The sequence below is a fragment of the Zonotrichia leucophrys genome, chromosome 4, assembly GCF_028769735.1.
Source record: "Zonotrichia leucophrys gambelii isolate GWCS_2022_RI chromosome 4, RI_Zleu_2.0, whole genome shotgun sequence".
NCBI classification, from domain to species: Eukaryota; Metazoa; Chordata; class Aves; order Passeriformes; family Passerellidae; genus Zonotrichia; species Zonotrichia leucophrys.
This window is the reverse complement of record NC_088173.1, coordinates 65,424,371-65,448,151: the sequence shown is the minus strand read 5'-3', so window position 1 is coordinate 65,448,151 and position 23,781 is coordinate 65,424,371. Positions and strand designations below refer to the sequence as shown.

Below are 23,781 nucleotides of genomic sequence, written 5' to 3'. Positions count from 1 at the left end.
ATCTATGCACATCAGAAATAATACCACTAAATATTCTCAGAAACATACTTGCTCTTTCAAACCATGAAAGTTAGATGTGTTCGCTCCTCCTGGAAGTCTTGGTGTTTATTTTCCCTTAGTCTTCTGCAGACTGGTAAAAACATAACCGCAGTGTTCAGAGAGCATAAAAATCATCACGGTTATTGATAAATACAGGCTTTGGAGGCTCTTTAAAGCTTCAAACTCAAGCAGCGCATTGCTTGAAGCACATTTGCTGCCAGTGCATCACGAAACTAAACTTTCGACATCGACTTCAGCAAGAGAATGAAGTTTGTATTTACTGCACGGGCCGGAGGTATGGGCACCTTTCCCTTCCTCTCAAGCTCGCGGTGCCGCAGGTCTGTCCCAGTGCCCTGTGTCACTGCGGGTCACAGCGAGGAGCCCAACACCGAGACACTGCCCAGAAAGCAGCTTTTACATTAGGACTGACACTCCAAGAGCGGTTTTATTCCCTCGCACACGCACAGAAGCAGAAACTCTGCGGGATCGCGTCCCTTTTCTTTTCTTTTTTTTTTTTTTTTTTTTAATGGAAACACTCACGTACGTCCGCCAGAGGAATTACTGCTCGCTTAAACCGGTGCTTGTCACCTTACAGGGACCGGCCAGAGGTCAGCGGGTCACGCAAAGCCTCTGAGCGCAGCCATGGAGATCCCCAGCCCGCCGGGATCCCGCCGGGAGCCCGCGCACGCAGCGCCGGCGGGGGCAGCGCCGGCTCCGCACCTGTAGCGCCCGGCGGCGCCGGCTCCGCTCCCGGCCAGGCTGCGAGGGCAGCGCCGCCCATGAAGGGACCCCCAGAGCCCCCGGCGGCCGAACGGAGCCGCCCCCCCCTCCCCACCCCGTCCCCCGCGGGGCGGGCGGGACCGGCCCGGCTGCGGCGGGAGCTGCGCCCGCCCCACGCCTCCGCTCACCGGGGAAACTCGGCGCCGGCCCGGGGAGCCGCGGGCAGGGGGCTGCCGCCGTCTCCGCTATTTAAACCTCTTCCCGCCGTCTCCGCCTCACTGGCTCTCACTCGCTCCCTCCGCCCCGCGGAACTCACGGGGGCGGCCCCGCCCCTCCCGATGTACACACAGCCTCACGCCGCCCACCGCTCCGCCCGCCCGCCCCAGACGCACCGCCCATTGGTTCACCATCTTGCCCGTCAATCTGAGAGGCTACAGCATTGGCTGGCGGCGCTGTCAATCACATCGCACCCCGCCCTGCGCCCCGCCCCTCCCCTTCCCGGACACCTCGGGGGTGTTAAAACGGCCGTTTGAAGTCACCAGCAAAATTTACTTTTAGGCCCCGCCCACTGAGCCCGAGGGCTGTTCTGATTGGGCCGTAGGAAATGGCTCTCTGCCGCCCCTGAGTGGCTGGGTGTCCATAACCCCCCCAAATCCCGCCTATCCCGATGCCGTCATCCCATTTGATTTGTCCGCGCATCCCCGCGGCCCCGCCCATTCCCACACCGCTGCCCATTCATGCGCGGCTCCCCGAGCTCTGGGGCGGTGCCCACACTCACGGCGGAGGAACGTGAGGGAAGGCAGCCGCTCATTGGCCCGCGCGCCGTCGCTCTCCGTCCGTCACCGCCCCCTCGGAGCGTACCAAGCTGCGGCGGCGCGGGGTGGCGGGAGGGGGGGAGCGCGCGGCGTTGGTTCGGCCCGTGTCCATGAGGGCCGGGGCGGGGCGCGCGCCGTTTCCCGGCATGCCGCGCGCGCCGTAGGTAGCTCCCGCCGGGACGCGCTGGGAAGGAGGGCGGGAGGGAAAGGAGGGAGGGGGGAGGCGGCCGGTGCCCGATCCAAGATGGCGGTGCAGGAATCAGCCGCTCAGCTCTCAATGACTCTGAAGGTGCAGGAGTACCCCACTCTCAAGGTGGGTGCCGGGCCGCCCCCGGCGCGGGGGGGAGCGCGTTAACGCCCTCAGCGTCCCGCCCGAGCAGCGCTGAGGGGGAGCCCCTTCTCCCCACCCCGTTCTCCCCGCCTCGGGAGCCCCGGGGCTGTGGGATGGAGGCTGGGGACGATTCCTATCGCGTAGTTCCCGCCTGTCCTCGTTTTTCCTCCGCTTGACGTCTCGGCTGGTGCCGCTCCGCTGCTGCTGTTCCCATCCCCCTCCGCGGAGGGAGAGGGACGTGCCTGGAATATGCGGCTCTTCCCTGGTGTCTCCGTGCCCTGAGGGGACGGGGGAGGCCCCCGGGCCACGCCGGGGACACAAAAAGAGCTGGAAAGGAGCTGGGAGAGGAGTGAGGTCCTTGTGCTCGCGGGGCGGTGTGAGGGGGGAGCGGGCTCGGACGGAGCCGGGCTGGGGGAGAGGGGCTGGGGCGTGTGAGTGGAATGTGCTCCCTCAGGAAGACCGAGCACTGCCTGGAGTGCTCATCCCAGATGATTATCTGCATCTACGTGGCGTTGTTAGGAGACGTGGTAAAGGGGAGGGAGTGGAGGTGGCGGTGTAATATGGTTCCCTGGCTGCTTGGTCCCCCGAAGATGGAGATGAGCTTAAAATATAAAAAGGGACAGACGTACTGGAGGGCTGTGGAGGCGAATAAGCAAAATGCAGTTCGGCAGAAGCTGTTCGTTGAGATGCTGGGGCTGCCTGCGGGATGGAGGTCTCCCAGGGCTGCATAGGTGGGCTCGGGCTTTGGGCAGGTGAAGGACTCGGCGTGACCTTAGCGCTCAGTGCCCCCGAGAAGTGTTGAACTGCAAGGATGGTGCTCAAAGGAATCAAGGGAAACCTTTGTTTGAAGTGTCGTGTTGTGTATACAGGAGGTTTACCACATAAATAGCAGCAGCTGTGGAAGGGACCTGGGAGAAGGATCCCAGTTGCAAAATGCGTATTTAAACATCTCTCGTGTCAGGGTGTCCACGTTTTGCCGTGTACAGGGGATGTTTATGCAAAGCCAACTTTGTTGTGCTGAGATCATGCTGTCCTTCACACGCCGAGCATTGTGTGCTCTTTACAGTGTTGGTTCTGCAGGTTCTCTGGCCATGTTCTTCTTGTGCCCGTCCTCCTCCACCAGCTCCATTCTGCTCGGCTCTGAGAAGCAGGACAAAGTGTTGATTCCCCTTTTACGTGTGAAGGCTCCTTTTTGTCACCCAGAAGTACTTTGGACCTGACAGCATCAGGCCTAAATTTTAAAATAGCTGTAAAGAGCTCTCTGGCACTTTCCATAGCCAGAACAATGTGAAGGCATTTAATGTTAAGAAGATCGTTTTAAGACTGTATTTTAGGTGTATTCCAGTTGTTAGCACAGCTTTGGTTGCTGCATTCCTGAAAAATTACTGGCAGTGAGGATCAGTGAGTTTTTTGTTTTGGTGCTTATGACTTAAGATGAATTGTCAAAGTGCCAGCCATTTCAAAGGTAGAGAATATTTTGGACTAATTATTTTATTTTCACAAGCATTCTTTTCCCCTAAAATATCTCAACAAAAATATACATAACAGAATGGAATGTTGTTTGTAAAGTTAGCAAGCTAAATAGTAAGAGGGTGATACACCCTTGCACTGAAATTCCTAATTTCCAAGCAAAGGTGATGTTTATTGACTCTTCCCAGCAGCCATTCAACTTCTGGGTTTTTCCTGTAATCTTTAGTAACATTTTTCATTGTTTAAAAAAACCTGCCAGAACAGTGTCTGCTCAAATCTTTTGAATGTGTCCTCTGAAATGTTCTTAGCTGTGAGTCATATATCAAAACATTTTACTGGTGGAGGTGAAAAGGCAGCACGGAGAAATGAACACTAAGGCTAAAGTCTACTAAAGTAAGTTGATATGAAATCTCATTTTGATCTTTAGAAGTCAGATGATGCCTACAGGTTTCTGTGGGACTGAGTCTCTGAATTTTTATTTCCAGTTTATTTAAATGCTGTGTAAAATGAATGTGTACCACTGAGGGCTTTTTATTCACTAACACAGTAGCTCAGATGTATCTCTTGGAGCTCTGGACACTGGTGATTTTCCCTTATGTGAGTAAAATATAAAAGACTGCAGACTTGTATTTATATCCTTCCTGTTTCCTCCCTCCAGCTTCCTCATGCCAGCATCACTAGATAATAGTTGTGTAATAGTTCTACATTTACAGTGTGTTCCACAGAGCTTTTCATGGGAGAGAGTGCTTCAAACTGCAGAGGGAAATCCCTGCTCCAGAGCTCAATTGTGCCTGCTGCTGGAGTGGAAATCCTTCAGCAGTTCAGCTCAGGGGAAGTAAATGCACTTCTTCAGCTGAATCTAGAGGAGCTCTTTAAGTGCAGAAAATAATTCTTGAATATTGCCCCCTGCTCCCTGCAGTCCCTTGTCAAGGACAAGAAGGTTGTCAGCTATTCTTCTACCGAACTGCTGTGGAATTTTTTTTTCTTTTCTTTTTTTAATCCTACTGATGGGTAATTCTGCTAGTCTCAGATGAGAGCATGTAAGATGAAAGCTGACAATTTGAAAGTGAATGAATGCAAACATTGTTATCGGAGTTCTTTGCTCAAAATAATAAACAAGTGATGACAGAAAGCTGGATAATTCATCCATATCATTAGAGTATGAATGATTATTAAGGGGATAGCAAGCTGTATAGGCTAAAACACCCCCAAAAGTGGAAGACCCAAAAGCAGGAGAGATCACTTTGGAAAATATTCTGGTCTGCAGGTTTGGGTTAACTGCTCTGCTGCTGCTTTAAAAGAAGTTGCAACAGGAGAGTTGTAGAAGCCTTCAGTGTCAGTGCCTTGTCAGAGCTGCTCTTTGGTTTCTTTTGTTGGCAGCTCTGTCAGGGAACATACTGGCAGCAGATTTAATAAGATACTAATTTCTCATGGAGATGTGATTTTTGGATTGTTCCAGGGAAGCATGCAGGAGCCTGGGTTTCTATGAAGTGCATGTTGTGTCTGTGCTGGGCCCAGAACAGCTGAGGTTCCCCCTCTGCAGACAGTCTGGTGCAGTAGCAGCCCTCCCAGCAGGGCCAGCTGGAGCAGGCTGCTCAGCACCACGGCCACACTGCTCTCGGTTCTCTCCCAAGATGGACACTCCAGCCTCTCTTGGCAAAGCTAGTCCAGGGTTTGACTGCTGTTGTGGTGCTAGAAGAATGTAATCTTTTCTTGACAGGAAATTCTCTGTATTGCAGTTTGTGCCCATTGCCTGTTGTACTTTGGGGCGCTGCTGAGAGGAGTCTGGCTCCACCTTCTTTGTTGTCCCCATCAGGGACATTCACACACCTTGACAAGGCTTCCCCTGAGCCTCTTCTGGGCTGAACAGTCCCAGCCCTCTCAGCCCCTCTTCCCATGCCAGGTTCTCCAGTCTGGCAGTGGTGTCTCTGTACTCATCCCAGTGTGTGCATGTTTCTGTTGGCTGGGGAGCCCAAACTGGGCACAGTCTGAGCCCTCGGCAGAGGGGCAGCATCACCTGCCTTGAGCTGCTGGCAGCGTTTGCCTCACACAGCCTGGGGTGCTGGCATGGGCACTTTGTCCAGCAGGACCCCAGGCTCTGTGCTGCAAAGCTGCTTCCCAGGCTTTGGCTCCAACTTGTCCTGGTCCAAAGGGTTGTTTTTTCTCAAGGGTAAGACTTTACATGTCTCTTTATTGAATTTATGAGGGTCTTGTGTGCCCATTTCTCCAGCCCAGCGGGATCTGTGGAATGGCACCACGAGCACCTGGCATAGTAACAGCTCCTCCTGGTTTTGTGTCCTCTGCAGGCTGGGGAGGTGCACTCTGATCCATCATCCAGGTCACTCATGGACATGTCAAACATCTGAACAATCAACTTTTTACCCAGTGAGGCAGAAGAAGTGCACATTAATTTTTTGCATAACTGGTTGCAGTACTGTATTTTTTTCCCATGTTTATAAGCTTTACTCAAGTTGGTTTTGAACCTAATTTTAAGAGTCAGGAGTACTTTTGACAAAACTTTGAAAAGGTAGCAGCAAAAGTTGTTCAGTGAAAGTGGTTCAAGCAGGACTTAAGACAGAAGTAACAACTTGTAACATTTAGCTCACTGTCTGTACATCAGTGTAAGAAAATACAAATACGTATCCTGATAGAATCATAGAAGGGTTTGAATTGGAAGGGGCATTAAAGATCATCTTGTTCCAGCCCTCCTGCCAGGGTCAGGGACCTTCCACTACACCGAGTTGCTCAAAGGCTTATCCAGCCTGGCCTTGAACACTTGCAGGGAGGAGGCATCCTCAGCTTTCTGGGCAGCCTGTGCCACTGTTTTACCGTCCTCACAATGAAAAAATTTCTTCCTCTTATCTAATCTAAACCTGCCCTCTTAGTTGGAAGCCATTCCCCCTTGTTCTGTCACTACCTGCTGTTATAAAAAGTCCCATTCCAGCTCTCGTAGGCCCCTTTTTGGATTATCTGAGTGCTTTTTAGACAGAAGGTTGGCAAAATGAGCTGAGCCTGGATGTTGGTGACAGCTCTGCACTAACTCACCGTGAGCACTTCTCTCCCACTAAATGCATCTTCAGCCTGGGTGCTCTGACTCACCAAGTGTGCTCAGTGTCCTGCCGAGCGTTCCTGTGCTGCTGAATAATGCACTTCCTGTTTTGACACATGGTGTGTGTGTGTGTCAGCAAACAAGTGTGAAATCTTTCCTACTGCTGTTGTTTTCCTGCACTGCACTCTGTTCTAGAAACACTCCTGAGAAAGAGCTAACACTGGCACTTTGTAAGAAGTTTGACATTGTGCAGTAACTGAAGAAATTGGCTCATTGGTCTCTTTTCCACCCCTGCCCACTCACTATAAAATACATTTTAAAATGATTTATGAAGGGAGAAAACCCAGTAAAAGACAGTAACAGTGTGGTCATCACCTAGAGCTGTTGCTTGGTTATTAGTACCCCTTTGTGCCTGGAGGAAAATACTTGAAGAAAGGTATTCTCAAACATCTCACAGAGGATCTCCTGCTAGTATCTTCCAAGTGAACACTTACCTGATGTTGCAATTGCTGGTTGCACCATACTTGATTTGTAGTGTTTTCACAGGACAGTGCCCTGTGGTCTTGTGAGTTTGGTTTGTGCATGTTTTCTGGTGTAGGAATAATATGTTTGTGTGGTAGCTGGCACATTGGGGTCTTTAAATGTTGCCATCAGACTTGATTTGAGTCTTAGCACAGACAACAACACCTTCAGTTGAGTGTTTCTCAAGAGCTGGGAAATAAGTAAAGATGAGCCCCAAACATTTCCTAGCTCCTGCAATGGGAGTGAAAATGAAATTAAAACAGATGATACACTGAGTAGAACTTTGGTCATTCCTAATTTCTGATATGGGTCTGCTAATTTGAATCAATAATGCTTAATTGTCTTACAAGAAATGCTGTGACTTTGGCTGGAACAGGTTATTTTGGGAGCAATTTGATTGGAAATGGGATCTCTAGCAGTGTCATGGTGTCTGGGCTGTGCAAACACACAGGACAACGACCTCTTTCATTTAAAGAGGTAAAGAGGTGGTGCTGGGATTAAAATGAGCAAATATTTGGAGAAGAGGGAAGGATCAAAACAAATGGAAGGACTTGCTCAGGACACAGACCTGCTGAGTGACCTTAGCTGTGCAGCTCAGCTTTGGCCAGGAAGCAATGCTTAGGTTCTTGTCAGCACTCCAGTATTTCTACAGAAAGAAGAAAAGCCAAGACATTTCTTGTGAGGTGTCAGTCCAGGGGGGCAGCTTTGAACAAGGGCCTTGGAAAGGCCTCTGATGTGCTCAGGGTGGTTCCAGCCAGGGCTCTAAACTGGCTGTCAACCCCCTTCTGTAGGGATGTAAGACAATTGTTTGTAACTGTAATATCACTTGTAAAGCACTTCATTTTCTTGTGGGAAGCTTTGTTCAAGAGTTGATCATACATTCAGAAATAAGTTCCTTGCAGTTTGTGTAGCAGATAATGTTCTGAAGGAGTGGGATTGCTTCTGTTTTAAGTATGTGTGTAGCAGATGGACAGCCCAAGAATTTTTGCTGTTCATTCTCTCCTGTATTGAAGGAGCAGCTTTGAATGATGTAGTGATGGTTTCTCTTGGGCCACAGCTGCTCTGCCATCCACAGTGCTGTGTTCCTGAGTGGTGACACTGGCTGCTGTGGAACTGAGGCGAGCTGCTGGGCTTTACCCTTCCAAAACATGGAAACTGTTTGCACAAAGAACTGCTTTGTAATAATCCAAATTACCTCCAACTGCTTTTAGCTTTATGAAATTACTTAATTTGGCTCTATAGCTCTTCAAGATTTTATTTTAATGCTTTTACCTAATTAACCTAAATCTAGACGTTATTTTAAGCCATCTATTCCTCAAACATACTACTACTCTTAAGTGTATTTTCCTTTTCTGATTTTGCCTAGAACAAGGAAAAACTATTACTATTTTAAGGAATTGATAAGAGCTACTCGTCAGAAGAGTTCACTGAAGAGGTGCTGATACCATTTACATTTTGGATAAGTCCAGTGACAAATATTGATGCTGACTCTGGTCTGAAGTAATCCAAGAATTGTTGAGGAAAAAATGAACTATATAAAAATGCAGAATTTTGGTAATTCTGCAAGGAAGTTCTTAATTGTTATTTCTTTGAGGGAAAATTTTCAGTAGTTTATTGTACCCTGCCTCATTTTTCTATGGCATCATATATAGTAGATATCCTCTACTTTTCTGTTTCATTGAAGCAGTGAACATGGTGTCATAATTTAGTCTCAAGAAAAAAGCTGAAGCTTGAAGGTGTTTCTTGTGGGGTTTAGTTTTTCTCTTGACACTGTTTATTAAAACTCTCCAGGAGATGCTTAATTTCTCTTACAAGTTCTTATACTTCCTTGTTCTTGCCTAAAGTGGTGCTAAGTTGTCTTTGCTTCTGGTTTTTTGAAAGGCAATTTCATCACTGCACCTCTCTTGTTTTCCCTAGCTGGCTGGCCAGGCTAAATTTCATGTAGGGGCATTTGGAAAAAGCTTATTTATATCTGAAAGTCTTCAGCAGAATTGGCTGGGAGACCTGCAGATTGATACAAATCTCTGGTGCTTTTCAGGTGTTGTAAGCTAACACAGTTGAGGAGAGGAAGCTCACCATTTTTCTGCCCCTTGAAAGGAGAGCATAATTCTGTAATGGTTCCCCCCACCTAGGTAGGACTCTTTTGATTTTATATTTCTTGAAACTCTTTTTTTTTTTTTCTTCCTCCTGATTTTGTGACTTCATGTGCTTGGTAAGATTTTTACAAATCCATTTTTAATTCCCTCCTGCTCATGACTGAGTTAATTAGAAAAGATACACAATGTAGTTTTTTATGTTTTTTTAAAACCACATTTTCTGTGGGAAGGAGTTTCTTTCAGCCAAGATACTTTAACACCGAGGATGCACACAGAGATCTGTCAAGTCAGGAGATACAGTTAAAAGTTCCCTCTGTAGGAATTTGTACCAGTTAGACCCAATTAACTACTTTATATCAAATACAGAAAGAAAATGGATGTTCTTTACAGAATTGTAAGCCTGTGTAAACAATGCTTGTTTCTGTTGTCTGTACCATTCTCTATGAAAATGAGTTTTTAGAATCTTTAACATTTCATGTTAACAGGAATCTGGAGAATAGCTAATGATCATACTTATATAACCAAATACTTCTTCCTTCAGTTTCTTCCTTCAACTTTTTTGAAGTCTCACTTTTACTCTGTAATTCCCAACAAGGCAGTGATAGCTATACAAACTGTTTTTTACTTTTTTTCTGCTGCATCTAAATTAGTTTCATCCATGCAGTTACTGTGGGCTAGAAACATTTTGAATAATCTTGTGATCTGAAAGTGATTGTGGTTTAGTTTCCATTTTTATTTGGAGCTCCTTAGGGTTGAATCTCTATAAGTAAAGAAGCAATCTGGCCAGTGTTGTAGTGTGAGAACTGGTGTGCTGAAAGTCTAAGGTAAGGCTAAAGATTTGAGGGAGAATAAAGGTTTACATTTTTTTCAAATCTTCAGTCATGAAAGAAATGTGTAATTCAGTCTTTCAGTATTGGTCTGTACCAGTTAGAAAAACTTGTGGGCAGCATCAAGGTGAGATTTGGAATTTTTCACAGTGGCCATTAAACTTTGGCCTGACATGCTACACCTCCAAAGGAGTAGAAATGCACATATAACACTTGTTATAAAAAGCTTTTTATTTTGGGAGAAATCCCCTTCTCCTGGGTTGAGTCCTCCTCTTAATTCGGTGATAGATGCTGAAGTAGTCTGGGGGTTTTGTTGGATAGCTGTGGAAGAGAGACAATGTAGAAGACTGTTTGCATGCTTCTACTTTAAGTAAAATTTTAGTGAGATTTTTAATATATGTAATTGATTTTTCCCTTCCAGCCAATGGCTTATTGATGCAGAAATAGTGACTAATCCAGTATGGAATAACGTACATCAGTTAATGTGACTTTTAAAAAGTGCATTCCATATAAAGGTATTGGAGTTGTTTTGAAAAAACTGCAGAGGGCAGTGAGGTGGACTTGGTTGATAGTTTATTCATATTACTGGATGTTTTTTGGAGATAAGCTTTACCAGGAACTCTTCAAGAAAGACTGAAGTCCTTATGCAGATAAGGAACTGGGCAAGATAAAAAACAAACATCAAGATTTAGTAGCCAGCTTCTCTAATGGAGCAAGATTGGTGTTAGGATTCTGCTGGCATCCTGGTGATATTCAGCTGTTTGAACAGCCTGGAAGAAAATGTAAGTGCTGAGATGAAGCAGTTTCCTTGATGCTGCTGGGATAATTGAGGTATTACAGATGTAGCCAAAGTGTGAACCATTAGAGAAAAAATAGTGAGAGACTGAATGGGTGTTAAAATAAATTAAATTCAGTATAGATAAGTGCAGTGTGATACAGTTTTTAGGTATGGTGGAAAGAAAATTAATTCTAGTGTTAAATATATAATAACTGAATTGGAAGTGATCATCATTGCTCAGTGGGATCTCAGGGCTCACAGTGAATGTTTTGTGTGAGTGGCCAAGTTAATGGTAACTAACACAGGACAGAAGTGTTGGGAAAGGGAACAGTGGAGAGCTCTGCACAGCTTAAAAGCCATGGTTTCTTCTTCTCTCAAGCAGGATGAGTTACTCTAATTTCTCCCTTCTCTCATCCTGAGAAAGGGTTTAGTAGAACTGGAAAATGGCTACAGAAGGGCAAGAATGATTAGAGAGATGGAATGTCTGTCTTCAAGGAATGGTTCAAAGAGTCTCTCCAATCTCAAGATACGTGAGAAGTATGTAGAAGGTTCCCTTTTTGCTTCCAAAACAAGAACAAAAGGGTTTCAAGTCAATTGTAAAGTCAAAGCCTAAGAGTATTTCTTCACACAGTTGTGAGCGTGTGAAATATCTCCCAACAGGATGTTGCAGTGCTGCAGCTCAGGTCAGCAGCAACCAGAGTTCATGAGTGAGAAACACCCTGTGGTGTTCAATTCCCACTACTGAATTCCCATCTCTGGCTCAAGAAATCCAGGCAGACTTAGGGCTTAGTGACTTTGTTCTTGCCTGTTTTCAAGTGCCGTCCTCTTTCTGGGTATCCTCAGAGGAAAGATAGCGACAGAGGGGATTTTTGGTCTTATCTGCTATGGTCATTCAGATCTTCATATGGAAATGTGTTTGATGTCTGAGTTAGCAGAGATGAATTCATTACATTAAGGTAGGGGAGTACTTCTTCAGACTGTTAAATTCAGGCTTCTTCTCGAACCTTGGCTACCTTCAAAGCTAGTCTGAGTTGCTCAGAGTCCTGCCAAGTTCTCAAAGTTTTTGAGGGTGGAGATTCCATCACCTTTCTGGGCTGCTGTTCCAGTGCTTACCAAATCTTCTGATTGAAATATTTTTTGATGTCCAGCTGGAATTTTCTTTAGTGACAGTTGTCAGCTCAGCCTCCTTCCCTTTTGCTCTGTAACTCCGGAAGGTCTGGCTGGCTCTTATCTGTGACCTTCACCTTTTGGTGGCAGAAAGCTTTTATCAGATTGTGCCGCTTCCAGCTCCCGGAGCCTTCCCTTCTGCAAAGGAAACAAGCCTGCCCCTGTCAGCTGCTCTTGGACTTTGTTTCATCCTCCACTGGCATGGTGGCAGCCTTCTGGACTCCCTCCAGGTTGTCAGCATCTCTTTTTGCGTGGGAGGGGGGAGTGACCTGAAAACCAGCCTCAGTATTCCAGATGAGTCTGCGTGAGTGCTGAGCAGGAACAATCACTCCTCTCAACCCTGCCTTTAGCTGTGCTAGTGCAGCCTGGCATGGGGTTACCCTTCACTGCCATGAGAGCCTGTTGCTGATTCGTGTCCCACCTGCTGTCCATCAGCACCTCTGCATCTTTCCTTGCAGTGCTGGTCCTGGCCAGTCATTCCACATCCAGTACTAAAGGCTGGAGTGGTTTTGTGCCAGATATTGGGCTCTGGTGTTTCCCTTGATTATGTTTCATAAAATTCTTGCTGTATTTCTCCAGTTTGTCATTGTTTCTGAATGGCAGCTCTGACACCCATTTATCAAGCACTCTAGCAGTTTGCCCTCTGTGTTCTGTAGTGCAGGTGGTTGCAGATGACATGTTTGTTGGAGCTGATAACATTCCTGGAGACAAGCAGTACTTGTCATGGCCACCAGGAAGCTTTGGAACCACTGACCATTATTGTTAGAGCCTGATAGTCAGTCCCTGACCCATCTTGTGTTCAGCCATTGAGTCCCTGTCTCCTGTTTGGCCACAATGAGACAATGTCAGAAACCTCACTGCTGTTGGCACGAAGGGCTGCTGTGTGCTCCTGCCATTCAGAGACAGTTCAGCTCTGAAAGCAAACAGTTTGGCAGCTTGATTTGCATATGACAAATCTGGGCTGGTTGTTCCTAGTCACCTTTATGAGATTGGAAATGGTTGGGGTTTTTTGTTGGTTTTTTGTTTTTTCTGTAACTTTGACGAGAGCTGAGGCGAGGCAGACCAGCCTGTAGGTTTTGTGATCTTCCAGGTTCTCTTTTTGGAGTAGAGGCACAAAACTGCCCTTTCCAGTCACGGACAGCTGTTGTTGTTCACTGTGGCATTCCAGCAATGGTAGCAGGTTACCAGTGTCATCCAAGGGCTCTCTCCTTTCCTCCCTTTGCTGCCATGTACCTGTGTACCCTCAGCTTGCTTTGGACTTCCTCCATGAGTGAATGGCACCTCTCTGCCCACACTTGCTCATACACCGTCAGCAAGGCTTAGGAGCAGACCTTACCAGTAAAGACAGAGAAAGCATTTAGAAGTGAGACCCTGTTGTCCTTGGTAGTTGGGTCACAAACTCAATTCTGTAGATGCTTTTCATCTTCCTTAAGCTGCTGGTGTCTGTAAGGCCCTGGTAATTTAATTGCAATTACTTATTTGAACTCTAGCTGAATTAAGTGGATGTATATGCTGGCTGTGATGGTGATGGGAGCTGTATTTCTAGCTGTAGCTCAGAAGGTTTTTGTGGCTGGACAACTACAACTCTGCTGCAAAGAGGAGCTCTCCACAGCTGATGTTTGTGTTATGTTGTACTCTATCCCAAGCAGAGAGCCCTTCAGCAGTGTCTGTATGAATTTGTTTGCAAACCCCAGGTGCTCAGTGAGTGACTGTGTCTGTTGTAGAAGCTGCAGGTGTGCAACAGGCTGAAACTCCACCACATTGTCAAAATGCCATTCAGCTGCTTAATAGAATTCAAGGTGCTACAATGAGCATAAGTCCAGTCTGGATGTCTGACTTCCAACAACATAAATGCCATTGAGGTAGCAAAGCATTTGAAGCTTTGATCACTATAATTAATAAACTTCTATGAGGGGAAAATGATGTGCATTCTCCTCTCCCTTTTCACATTGTTAAAGGCTGTATGGATGCTGTGCTCTTATCACAGGTTTTCTAAAGGCGTTTTTCTGTGAGTCTGTAGAGATAAGCCAGAGCTGAGGTGGGAGTGTGTTCAGCAGCTGTTTCTATATATTCCATTTGTGGAGAGAGTACAAAGTGTGCACACGTAGATAAATTCAGAAAGCCTTAAGAAGAGAAGAAAAATGAATCTCAGTAAAATCTCGATAATGAGTAAAAAAGCAATATGCATTGTAAGATGCTGTGTAAATGATTAGCTGGTTTAGAATCATAGAAGGGTTTACTTTGAAGGGAACTTGGAGATAATTTAATTCCAGCATCCTTGCCATGTTTATTAAAGCAGGTTGCTGAAAGCCCCATCCAGGCTGGCCTTGAGCACTTCCAGGGATGGGTCATCCACGGCTTCTCTGGATAACCTGTGTCAGGGCCTTTCCACCCTCACAGTAGAGAATTTTTTCCTCATATCCCATCTAACCCTGCCTCTGTCAGTTTGAAGCCATTGCCCCTTGTCCTGTCACTCCATGCCCTTGTGCAAAGTCCCTCTCCAGCTCCTGTAGCCCCTTTAGGTACTGCAAGGTGCCACAGGCCCTTCCCAGAGCCGTCTGTTCTGCAGGCAGGGCACCCCCAGCTGTCCCAGCCTGTGCCCACAGCAGAGGGCTCAGCCCTTGGTCACCTCTGTGGCTCCTCGGGCCTGGCTCCAGCAGGTTCAGATCCCTCTGCTGTGGGGCTGGGGCAGCACTGCAGGTGGGGCTGCACAAGAGCAGAGTACAGGGGCAGGATTGCCTCCCTTCACCAGCTGCTCACACTTGTTTTGATGCACTCCTGTATGCAGTTGGCTTAAAATTATTTATATTTCTTTAAATATTTATTTGCTGCCTGATAATTAACACTTGAGAAGTGTATACAGTTTGCAAAACATCAGGTTACAACATATGCAAGCATTTAATACTGGCTGGTGGTTTTTTCTATTTTTAATGTGTTTTCAAAAAACTCAAGAAAATGGAATCACTTAGTAAGTGAATGGCTGGCTGAAAAATTTATTTTTATGAAAATGTATTTAAATTCACTCTAAGGGTATTTCAAGTTACATTTGATATGGCTCATGAAAAGAAAGATTGTCTACAGTTGCCCAATGTGAATAGTTTTAGCCACTTCATGATTTGAGAACTCTGCCTTGCTTTGGTAGCTTATTTGCATTCATGGGCAGGAAGAGGATTGTGTTTGGGCTGAAGGCCAGCTGGTAAACTTCACAGCTGAGTTCCCAAGTGTGCACTTAAAACCTCCCCTGACATCCTTAGCTCTGCAGTTTTCTGCTCCTTGCTCTGAGTGATCTACGTGTGGCTCTCCTGGCAGTCCTTCCTTCCTTCCGCCAGTTCCAGCTTGCACACCCAGAACAATGCTCTTTCTTCTAAGTCTTGTCTCCACAGCTAGAGGTTGTTGGAGCATGTTCTGGGACAGCACACCACTTCTTTGGCTTTCTGAAAACAGAGTGAAGTAACTCCTGAAATGAAGAAAATACTTGTTTCAGGTTAATCAGTTGTCTCTGCTTTTTTGTTAGTGCTTAGCGCCTGGAAACAGCCACGCTATGGTTGCAGAAGCCTCCAGCCAAGCAGGCTTTGCTTCACATCTCAACAAAATTCTGATCTTGGAAAAACTTGTGTTACTGGAATTGTACCCCTTGTGTAGGTTGATCTAACTTCAGTCAAATTCCTTTTCACAGGCTTAAGTTTGACCTGGTTTAGGACATGCTGAGGTTGAATAATGTGTCTGCAGCTGTGGAAGCTGATGAACAAAAGGAGCAGAATCTATTTAGTGCCACTGGATTTAAATGTGCTGCCCACTAATATTTTACAACTCTCCTTTGTATCCTGTTGTATGCTCACCATATGAGCCAGCTGGGTGTGGCTTTTCAAGCTCTAACGAGTAGGACAAGTTGGTATTGTGCTTATACAGAGCCCATCCTGGTCAGTACTTGCTGCTGTATTTCAGAGGTTCTAGTAGCTGATTAATTCTTTTTTCCTTAAGGTAATGCTTCCCTAGGCTGGGCTCTGTAGGTCACTCTTGTCTCTAAATCATGAAGTGTAATCCAGGTTTGGGCACAGAATGGCACTGGCAGCAAAGATTCCCAGTCTCTAATAGGTTTATGGCAATTAATGAGATATAAATCTTGCCTCTGTCTCTTAGTCTGAAAACTTTGGTGTTCACAGTGTTCTAACAATGGTACCTGAAAATCAAGTGAGCTATAATTAAAAATGTTTAAAATTGCATTGTCCAGAACACTTTCTTGTATGTTCTCCTTTCATTAACTTTCATTATGGGTGCAAAGAAATGCTCCTGTTGGTGCAGTGCCTGTGACTTGTGAAGGGTTCTGCAGCAGAGCAAGCCAGTGCTGGGCCTTTTGGCATGTTGGAGCTGTAGGAGTAATAAAAGAACCAGCAGATCAAGATGCAAATTCAAGATAAAATCCTGCTGTGTAAGGAATGTAGTTCTAAATTTTGGCATTCACAGACTCTGTCTCTGTAAAGTAAGTGTAAAATCTGTACCTAGATATGATTCACAAATATTCTCATGAAAACTGCTGGCTCTAGAATAAGAAACAACTGCCTGTTCAAATTATGAAAATCTCTGGTAAAGTGTATTTACTGTCAGCTCCAGTTATGCAAATAATTTCATTGTACCTTTAATTTCCCTTGTTATGACATACTAAATTATGTTTCTCAATATGTTTACTTTTATTTACTTTCAGAGTATATAGTGGAAACATTTCAACTCAGTCTCTTCCACAGAAGACATTCAGATTGTTTTTATGGTAGGGGAAAAAAAAAAGATAAGATTCAAAAACCTATTGCACCTAGACATTCTAAATGATATTTAGTGTTAGCAGCTGAAAGTTCAATTGTTGTAAATGTCATATGAACACAAAGTGTGCCAGAACTCTGCACGCTGAAGAGACAGCCCAGGAAATGGGTGCTGTTACTGCTCGTGAGTGCAGATAAGGAACTGGGCAAAAGGGAGATTAAACACAGACTTTTTCCCAACTGACTAGATCTGTGTCCAGCTGACTGCTCAAAGTTTAACAAAAGCACTTGCTGTACTAAAAAAGGTACCTCAAATTAATAGTAGCTGATGAAAGTCTTTATTGATGCAGATTTTCAGTGTGGCGTGGAAAGCTGATAAGCAAAATACTTGCAGAAATATGTTTTGGTGAACAGTAAGAAAGATGCAGTGGGGCAAAATGTAGGGAAGACGTTATCTTAATGCTGTCTGGCATCAGGTCTTAGAGTTGGAAATAAGTGTCCATGTTCAAAAACATGACATGTCAAAATAATGGCCTCCTAGAACATTCATTTTATCTGTTCATCTTTAAAATATTTCATATTTTTTGTGTAAATGGAAAAAAGAAAAGAGGGTTGGAGATGGAATGTTGTTACATAGGCAGCTAAGTAGGTGTTGAAGCCTATAATTTGTCATGGTTTATGTGGCTGGAGCTTGGGTGGGTGTACTGCTGGGATTTTAGGGCAAAATGTGTAAGGAAAAGAATTGTTTTGGCTCAGTGCCTTCTGTGGTGGTCTTGTCCTGTCACTTGTTTAGGTTTAGTTTGGGATACCAGGAACCATGAAATAGATCATCTCAGTCTTTACAGGAGGAGCCCTTTCATATCTTATCAGGATTATCCGTGTCTTTTATTACTACCACAAAGAAGCACAACCTTTAGTAGGCAATGCAAAGTCTTGGAAAGGAAATGCTTTGGCTGATCCTCCTCCCTCTGAACCAAGCTGTTCTCTGCTGGGGAATTCAGTGCTGCTGTAGGAACCTCTCTGCTGATGGAGCCAAAAGGGCCCTGGCCCCTGGGGATATTTCCTTGCATGCAGATAATTAGAAAGAGGAAAACTGAGCCCTTGATATAATTGATTAGAAGTTATATGCTTGAAAGATTTGTAATCAAACATATACGTGATATGTACCAAACAGAGCCCTGATTTGTGCTTCCTGTTTTACCTTTAACATAGATAATCTGATTGCTATCTAAATTATGCCTTTGATTAATGGAAAAGCAATCACGATTATCATAACTACCTGAAAGAACTTCTCATGGACTTTTAAAAGATTAAAGATATGGCTGAATTAAGTGTATAGCACTGGAATGTCGTTAAAAATTCCTGTTTCTGTGAAGTAATAGAACTTCCTGTGTAAATTGCTTTTGCTGCCACTGTAGTGGAAGCAGTTTAACACTTCTGTGAGCTTTCCCCAAATCATTCCCCAGGCTGAGTGCTTCCATCCATGTGTCCCTGATGGCCATCAGCAGCAGCTTTCATTCAGCTGTTCCACAAAGGTGTGGGACGGGTAGGACAGGAGACCTCCAAGACTGGCAAATCTCTTAACTCAGCAATGGAGCACTAGAGGAGATTAACCAGTTTAGTCATACATTTTAGGCTTTTATCTCTTAAAGAAAATTTACATGGGGTTTCTCTTGGCATTCCTCATAGCCCTTGTAGGTACAGAGTATATACTACTTTTTAGTATCACTTCCTAAAAAGTAGTCTTTCATGGGTAGAGGTATGTAGGAGACTTGTTGGATTTCCTGAATGACTGTTGGTGTACTGTGTATAAATTTTTCAGTAGCCAGTGTGCATTATACATGCTTTCTCTCAAAGGTAACTTTCTCTTTTTTATGAATTAGTGAAGAGAAGAAATGTAAAATTAGAAAGTCAGGGTCTGAAGAGTGATCTCTCAGTTGTGGTTTAACTTGTAGCTTTCCTTTTGTAGGTACAGATTTGTCTTCATATTTTGTTGTCCCTGGATTATTTCCATCAGTGCTTCCTACACTCGAAGCAGGATAAGGGAACCTGGTATCAGACAAGAAACTGCAGCATTTTTCCTGTTGTTTTTTCATAATCTTTGAAGTGTGAGCTCCTTGCTGAGAGAACTTAAACAAGGGTTTTAGTATGGGAACTGCAGTTCAGTCAATGACCTCTAGTCCCCTGGAGCCAAGGTGCTCTTTGGGCTGCAGCAGATGAAATCATCAGTCTTTGTAAGCTCTGGAGGAGCTGACCTGTTCAATACAGAATGCTGATGGCTGTTTGTGCTTCAGGTGCCGTATGAAACCCTGAACAAACGATTCCGGGCTGCCCAGAAGAACATCGACCGCGAGACCAGCCACGTCAGCATGGTGGTGGCCGAGCTGGAGAAGACGCTCAGCAGCTGTCCCGCTGTGGACTCTGTTGTCAGTCTGCTGGATGGGGTTGTTGAGAAGCTCAGCGTTCTCAAACGCAAGGTGGGTGCTGAGCCTTCCGTGCTCTGCTGTTTGCCTTTCAGGGCCCCAGGTAAGGGTATAGATGTTCAATGGTGTCAGGAACCCACGTTTTAAAAAAGGAACCCACTTGCCGCGGCAGTTCCGTCCAGATATGGACAACACTGGACAAACCAGACCAGTGAAGAGCTTTTTTCATTATTTTCAGCACATCATTCTCAGAACATTGTTAGACAATGGAGACAGGATGTTAACAGCTCGCTGATCCACAGGGAATGCCAAGGAGGTGGAGTATTACAGAATGACATAAGACTATCTCAGTTTAGATTGCTGCTAATCATATATAGAACAACACATATTGACAAGCATTCTATCTAATCTTATAAAACACACCTAATGGTAGTTAAAACAAAGACTGGTTCATAAGAGACAAAGAACAGAGCTCTATTCATGCTAATCTTCTAAAGATATACATTAAATAACCTTGTTGCCATCCATAAGCCAATTCTGCAGAGGCCTGTTGTTATTTGTCACCTATTCTCTGCTGCTTGGGAAACTTTTCTGCTGTATTTGCGATGCTAACAAAACTTCAGTCTGAGGCCTGTACTTTTTTAACCATTTCCTAAAAACCCTCTAACTTTATGGAATCCAACACCAGGCATTACTGAATCTTAAAAGTGAAACTTTGCTTCTCTGTGCTTCAGAAACACAATTTGGTGGTCCTTGTCTAAGTATAACAAAACAAACTTCTGTTGAGAGGTAAAATTAATAGATATTTGTAGTCCTGGAAAGGACTTTCTTTACTAACAGAAAAGAAATAGTAGCAAAATGAATTGATTTGTACAATTCCTGCTTGTCTAATGGAAAGGTTTGTGTAATTGAATAAATTGATCACTGGAATACCAAAACAGGTAGAAGGTGAAGCTGAAAAATGGGAAACTCCCAGTGCAGGAATAGTTGTATGCAGTGTTGAGACTTCTCTGCAGAAGAAAGTGCAAGTTTGTCCTGGATTGTTACTTGAATTTTTATTATAAACACTCAACTTGCAATTTGAAAGATTCCTAGGGAATATTAAGAGCCTTTTAAACAAAATTTGGCAGGATAGCCTACTTCTAGCTATAAAGCTCGAACAAAATACAACCAGCCTTTCATGCTTTTACCACATCTTTCTTAGAAAAAGATGTATATGTTCTCAGGAAAAAAGTGTAAGCCATCCTTATTTTGGATGGGAATATTACTCATCCCTCGAGTCATCAGAACACTTACTTGAAACAAGTCTTGCAGAAAAATGGAAATAGCTCTGTCGCCTGACTTGAGAGCAGTGCTTCTCCAAAAATAAATAGATGGAACATAAAAGCAGAGTCATTTCATTGAAACTTAAATGAAATAACCAACAGATATAAATCTTGTGACAGTACTGTGTGAAGCATCAAAATACCTTGGAGGTTTGCAACATGAAAATAACGCTGTCATATGTGTTGATTTGGGGTTTTCTGCTTGAACAACTTAGGTGTTGAAAAGCTGTTCTGCAGAAGGCTTGATAAATTAATTGCTCTTTTCATCCTTGGCTTGTGAGATTTAAAGAGGTATTAAAGGATATGTTTTCCTCACTTCTCTGTTACTTACAGAAAAATAGGAGCTATTTCTGACAGAGGTGTTGTATGTTGCTGGTAGGTGTGTAGCAATGATGTGGAGGAGTAAAAGTTATTTACTTGTTAAAGCTTTGCTGACTGTGGGGGTGTGTCTGAAGGCATTGCTGAGTGGTTTGGGTGCAAAGCTCCATTCTAGATTAATTGCTCATTTGTTTTTGGTTGCCTGAAAGACTCTGGAGAATCTTACAGCTGCTCAGAAAGAACAAAAGGCCAAAAAAAATTATTTAACAGTAAAAGTCCTATGAAATACAAAGGTCTTGTTTCTGCTCCAAACCCTCAACTCCCAACTGTCTTCTCTGTAATCTCTGCCCCGAGCAAAATTATTGTTTTCTTTAGAGCCTTTGGACCCATGTGGGATCTCTGTTGCCTCCTGTGTTTAGACAAGGATCTCATGAGCTGCTGAGATGGCCATAATAGAATTGGATGGTTCCTTTATTTAACACCTTACTCACTCTTGAAAGAGAGCTTTAAAACACAGCAGGTTTCTTAGGTTCTGAAAATGATCCTGGGGAAACCTAGGCCTTTGTGTTCTCCCTTTTGTATCCTGTTTAATATGCTTGTTCCCTCAAGTTCTGTTAACATCCAGCAGGGCACGTCCAGATAGACTTGCTTCAGAGGGTTTTGAAAAGAATCTGCAGCCTTTCTGAACATACTAGAAGGATCAAAAAAAAACCAGCAAGAGCTGTGTAAGTCCAGATACGAAGCCATATAAGAAGAGCCCTTTGGAAGCAGAAGGGGTCTGACCTTTGTGCCTGGCTGCCTTGAGTTCTTACTTGTATTCAGAATATTTCTCAAGGTTGCCTTCACATCTGATAATACTGCAGATATCTAATAAGTGAAAGTGTGTTTTGTCTTGAGTTAGTATTTGCCTGCTGCATAGGAAGAGACTCAGTTTATAACTCAAACAAAATACTTGTCACCGAACTGTTACAAAATAAAGAGTCAGCAGCACAAGTAACCCCAACTTCAGTAATAAAAGTAACTTATGCTACAGATGTTTACATGGATGTTAAGAGATTCTTGTATGGTGACTAGTGTTTCAGATACTTGAATTTGGTATCAGTGGCCAGATCAGAGTCAGGCTTAACTGGGGGAAAGAGGGGAATAAGCTCAGTGAGCTTTCCTTGCAAGTTTTCTCTCATTTAACTTTGCTTTTCAAATGCTGATCCTAGAAGCTGATCCTTCTTCTTCTGATCTTCTAGAAGAAGTCTATGGGTAGGCATGGTAAATGCAATTAGAGCCAGCCTGTGCTTCCAGGGCTGGAGCTGTGTGATGTATGATACTGCAGTTGGAGTTCTGGAAAGGTCTGTGTGTCAGCATGGAGTGCAGAGTGGGCTGCCAAAAGCCTGCCAGGTTCTGCCTCTGCCTTGCACTCATTGCAGCACAAGCCAGCAGGTTGAAAGCCACCACAGGGCAGCCTAAGGTGCAGTTGCATCACCAGTGGTGTGTTGCAGATGGGAGAGGTACTAACCATCCTCTGCTGGTTTGCCTTTACCTTAGCAGGCACATTCAAGTTCTGTAGCCTGACCTGGCCCACAGTTGTCCCATGCTGTGTACTGAGTCAGCTGGCTTGGAATGATGGCTCTAAGGGTGAAGGAAAGCAACTGAGCTGAGTGTTTTGGTTTGAATTAAAAATATTGTGGCAATACCTTGAGGGATTGGTGGGTGGTTTTTTTGCTGGGTATGCCAATATGTTGGTTTAAAATCATCAATCTGTTTTCTCTGGACAAATGTATTTTCCTAAGTAAAGCTCCTTAACAAGGGATGCACGTTCCTGCAGTGGCAGAGTTATATATAAAATAATACCAGTTCAAGAAAACTGATGATTTTGAAAAACTGCTTTCAGATCCTTGAATTACAGGTGCAAAGAGGCCAACCATTTGTATAATTTCCATTATTGCATGACTAATGAAAATGGCTCCAGTGTATTAGAAGTAATGTGGGTTTACTCTGCATCACTCCTGAGTAGAACTAATCCAGCAGGACAGCTGCTGGAGGAAGAAGCCATGCTTGGGTTAGAGGTGGGAATTCTGCTTTTCAACTGTTTGGATCAGATTACTCCAAACCTTCACAAAGCTCTTTGCAGGCTATTACAGCAGTTGCTGCCATAGTTGATACATTTCTGGTTTCGGATAAACTGCAAATTAAGCAGAAAAATGTATATATTCATAGTGTCAAATAGATCAAAACTGACTTGTGTGGAAGAATATCTCAGAACTGGACCAGCCATGCAGAAGCTTCCGCACTGCCATAGGCAATGTCTCTAAACAACAGAGACACTACTGGGAGTAGCTGTGTAACGTATAAAGAGTGCTTACAAACAATGGCTGTGTTTTGCTTTCAAAGGAGATGGAAGGCACGCAGCCCTCAGTGTTGGCTTTTGCTTTGCAGGCCGTGGAGTCCATCCAGGCCGAAGATGAGAGCGCCAAGCTGTGCAAGCGCAGGATCGAGCACCTGAAGGAGCACAGCAGTGACCAGCCCGCCGCCGCCAACATGTGGAAGAAGAAGCGCATGGACCGCATGATGGTGGAGCATCTGCTGCGCTGTGGCTACTACAACACAGCTGTCAAACTGGCCAGGCAGAGCGGCATCGAGGTGAGGAACTGGCTGACAGTGCAGGAGAGAGCAAGCTGGCAAATGAGAACAGGCTGCTCAACCTCAGAGCAGTTATTGTTATGTATTGGTGTGCCTTCCTGCCCAATGTTTATCTCTTAGCGTTTTAAGCTTGGGTTTGTTCTCCTTCCTAAATTGTGTTTTAATGCATTAAATAAGTCAAAATTGAAGGCATCATTTTTAGTCACAAATTAAATGCTTTTAGAGAAACACCTGTCTCTGTTAAAACTCAGATTAATTCTCAAATGTCATACAAAATTTCTTGTTAGAGGCCTTTAGGCTGCTGATGAAGCAGGTGGTGGAGCTTCCCATCTGTCTAGGCCCAGCTGATCCGTGTAGGTGTCCAGACTGAGCAGAACAGCATTTGCTGATTGCAGGAACAACTGTTCTATTGTATCATCCTATTGTTTAATGCACTGAGAGGAAGGCTGGCTTTTACTTGGGAAAAGAAATTTTGATACAGTTTGGGTTTTTTAGTAGCAGTTCTATCTTGCA

At 44.5% G+C, this 23,781-nt stretch overlaps 2 protein-coding genes across 6 annotated transcripts in view; one reads left to right on the top strand and one right to left on the bottom strand.

The window, feature by feature from the left end:
- Window positions 1-1,080, bottom strand: part of CTBP1 (C-terminal binding protein 1) — a 237,030-nt gene extending 235,950 nt beyond the window's left edge. For both annotated transcript variants that reach the window (XM_064711958.1, XM_064711960.1), the window contains exon 1: window positions 948-1,080. The gene's annotated coding sequence lies outside the window, so the exon portion shown is untranslated. The remainder of the gene's footprint in view (window positions 1-947) is intronic.
- Window positions 1,081-1,608: 528 nt separating this feature from the next.
- The window catches only part of MAEA (macrophage erythroblast attacher, E3 ubiquitin ligase), a 47,270-nt gene continuing 25,097 nt past the window's right edge, over window positions 1,609-23,781 (top strand). Inside the window, exons 1-3 of one of the 4 annotated variants that reach the window (XM_064711967.1) lie at window positions 1,609-1,738; window positions 18,863-19,045; window positions 23,065-23,268. In XM_064711967.1, the coding sequence (XP_064568037.1) occupies window positions 18,938-19,045; window positions 23,065-23,268 (312 nt within the window). In that variant the 5' untranslated portion in view covers window positions 1,609-1,738; window positions 18,863-18,937. Of the gene's footprint in view, window positions 1,888-10,630; window positions 10,652-18,862; window positions 19,046-23,064; window positions 23,269-23,781 lie in introns of those variants that run through there. The other 3 variants (XM_064711968.1, XM_064711965.1, XM_064711969.1) reach the window with 3 other exon arrangements.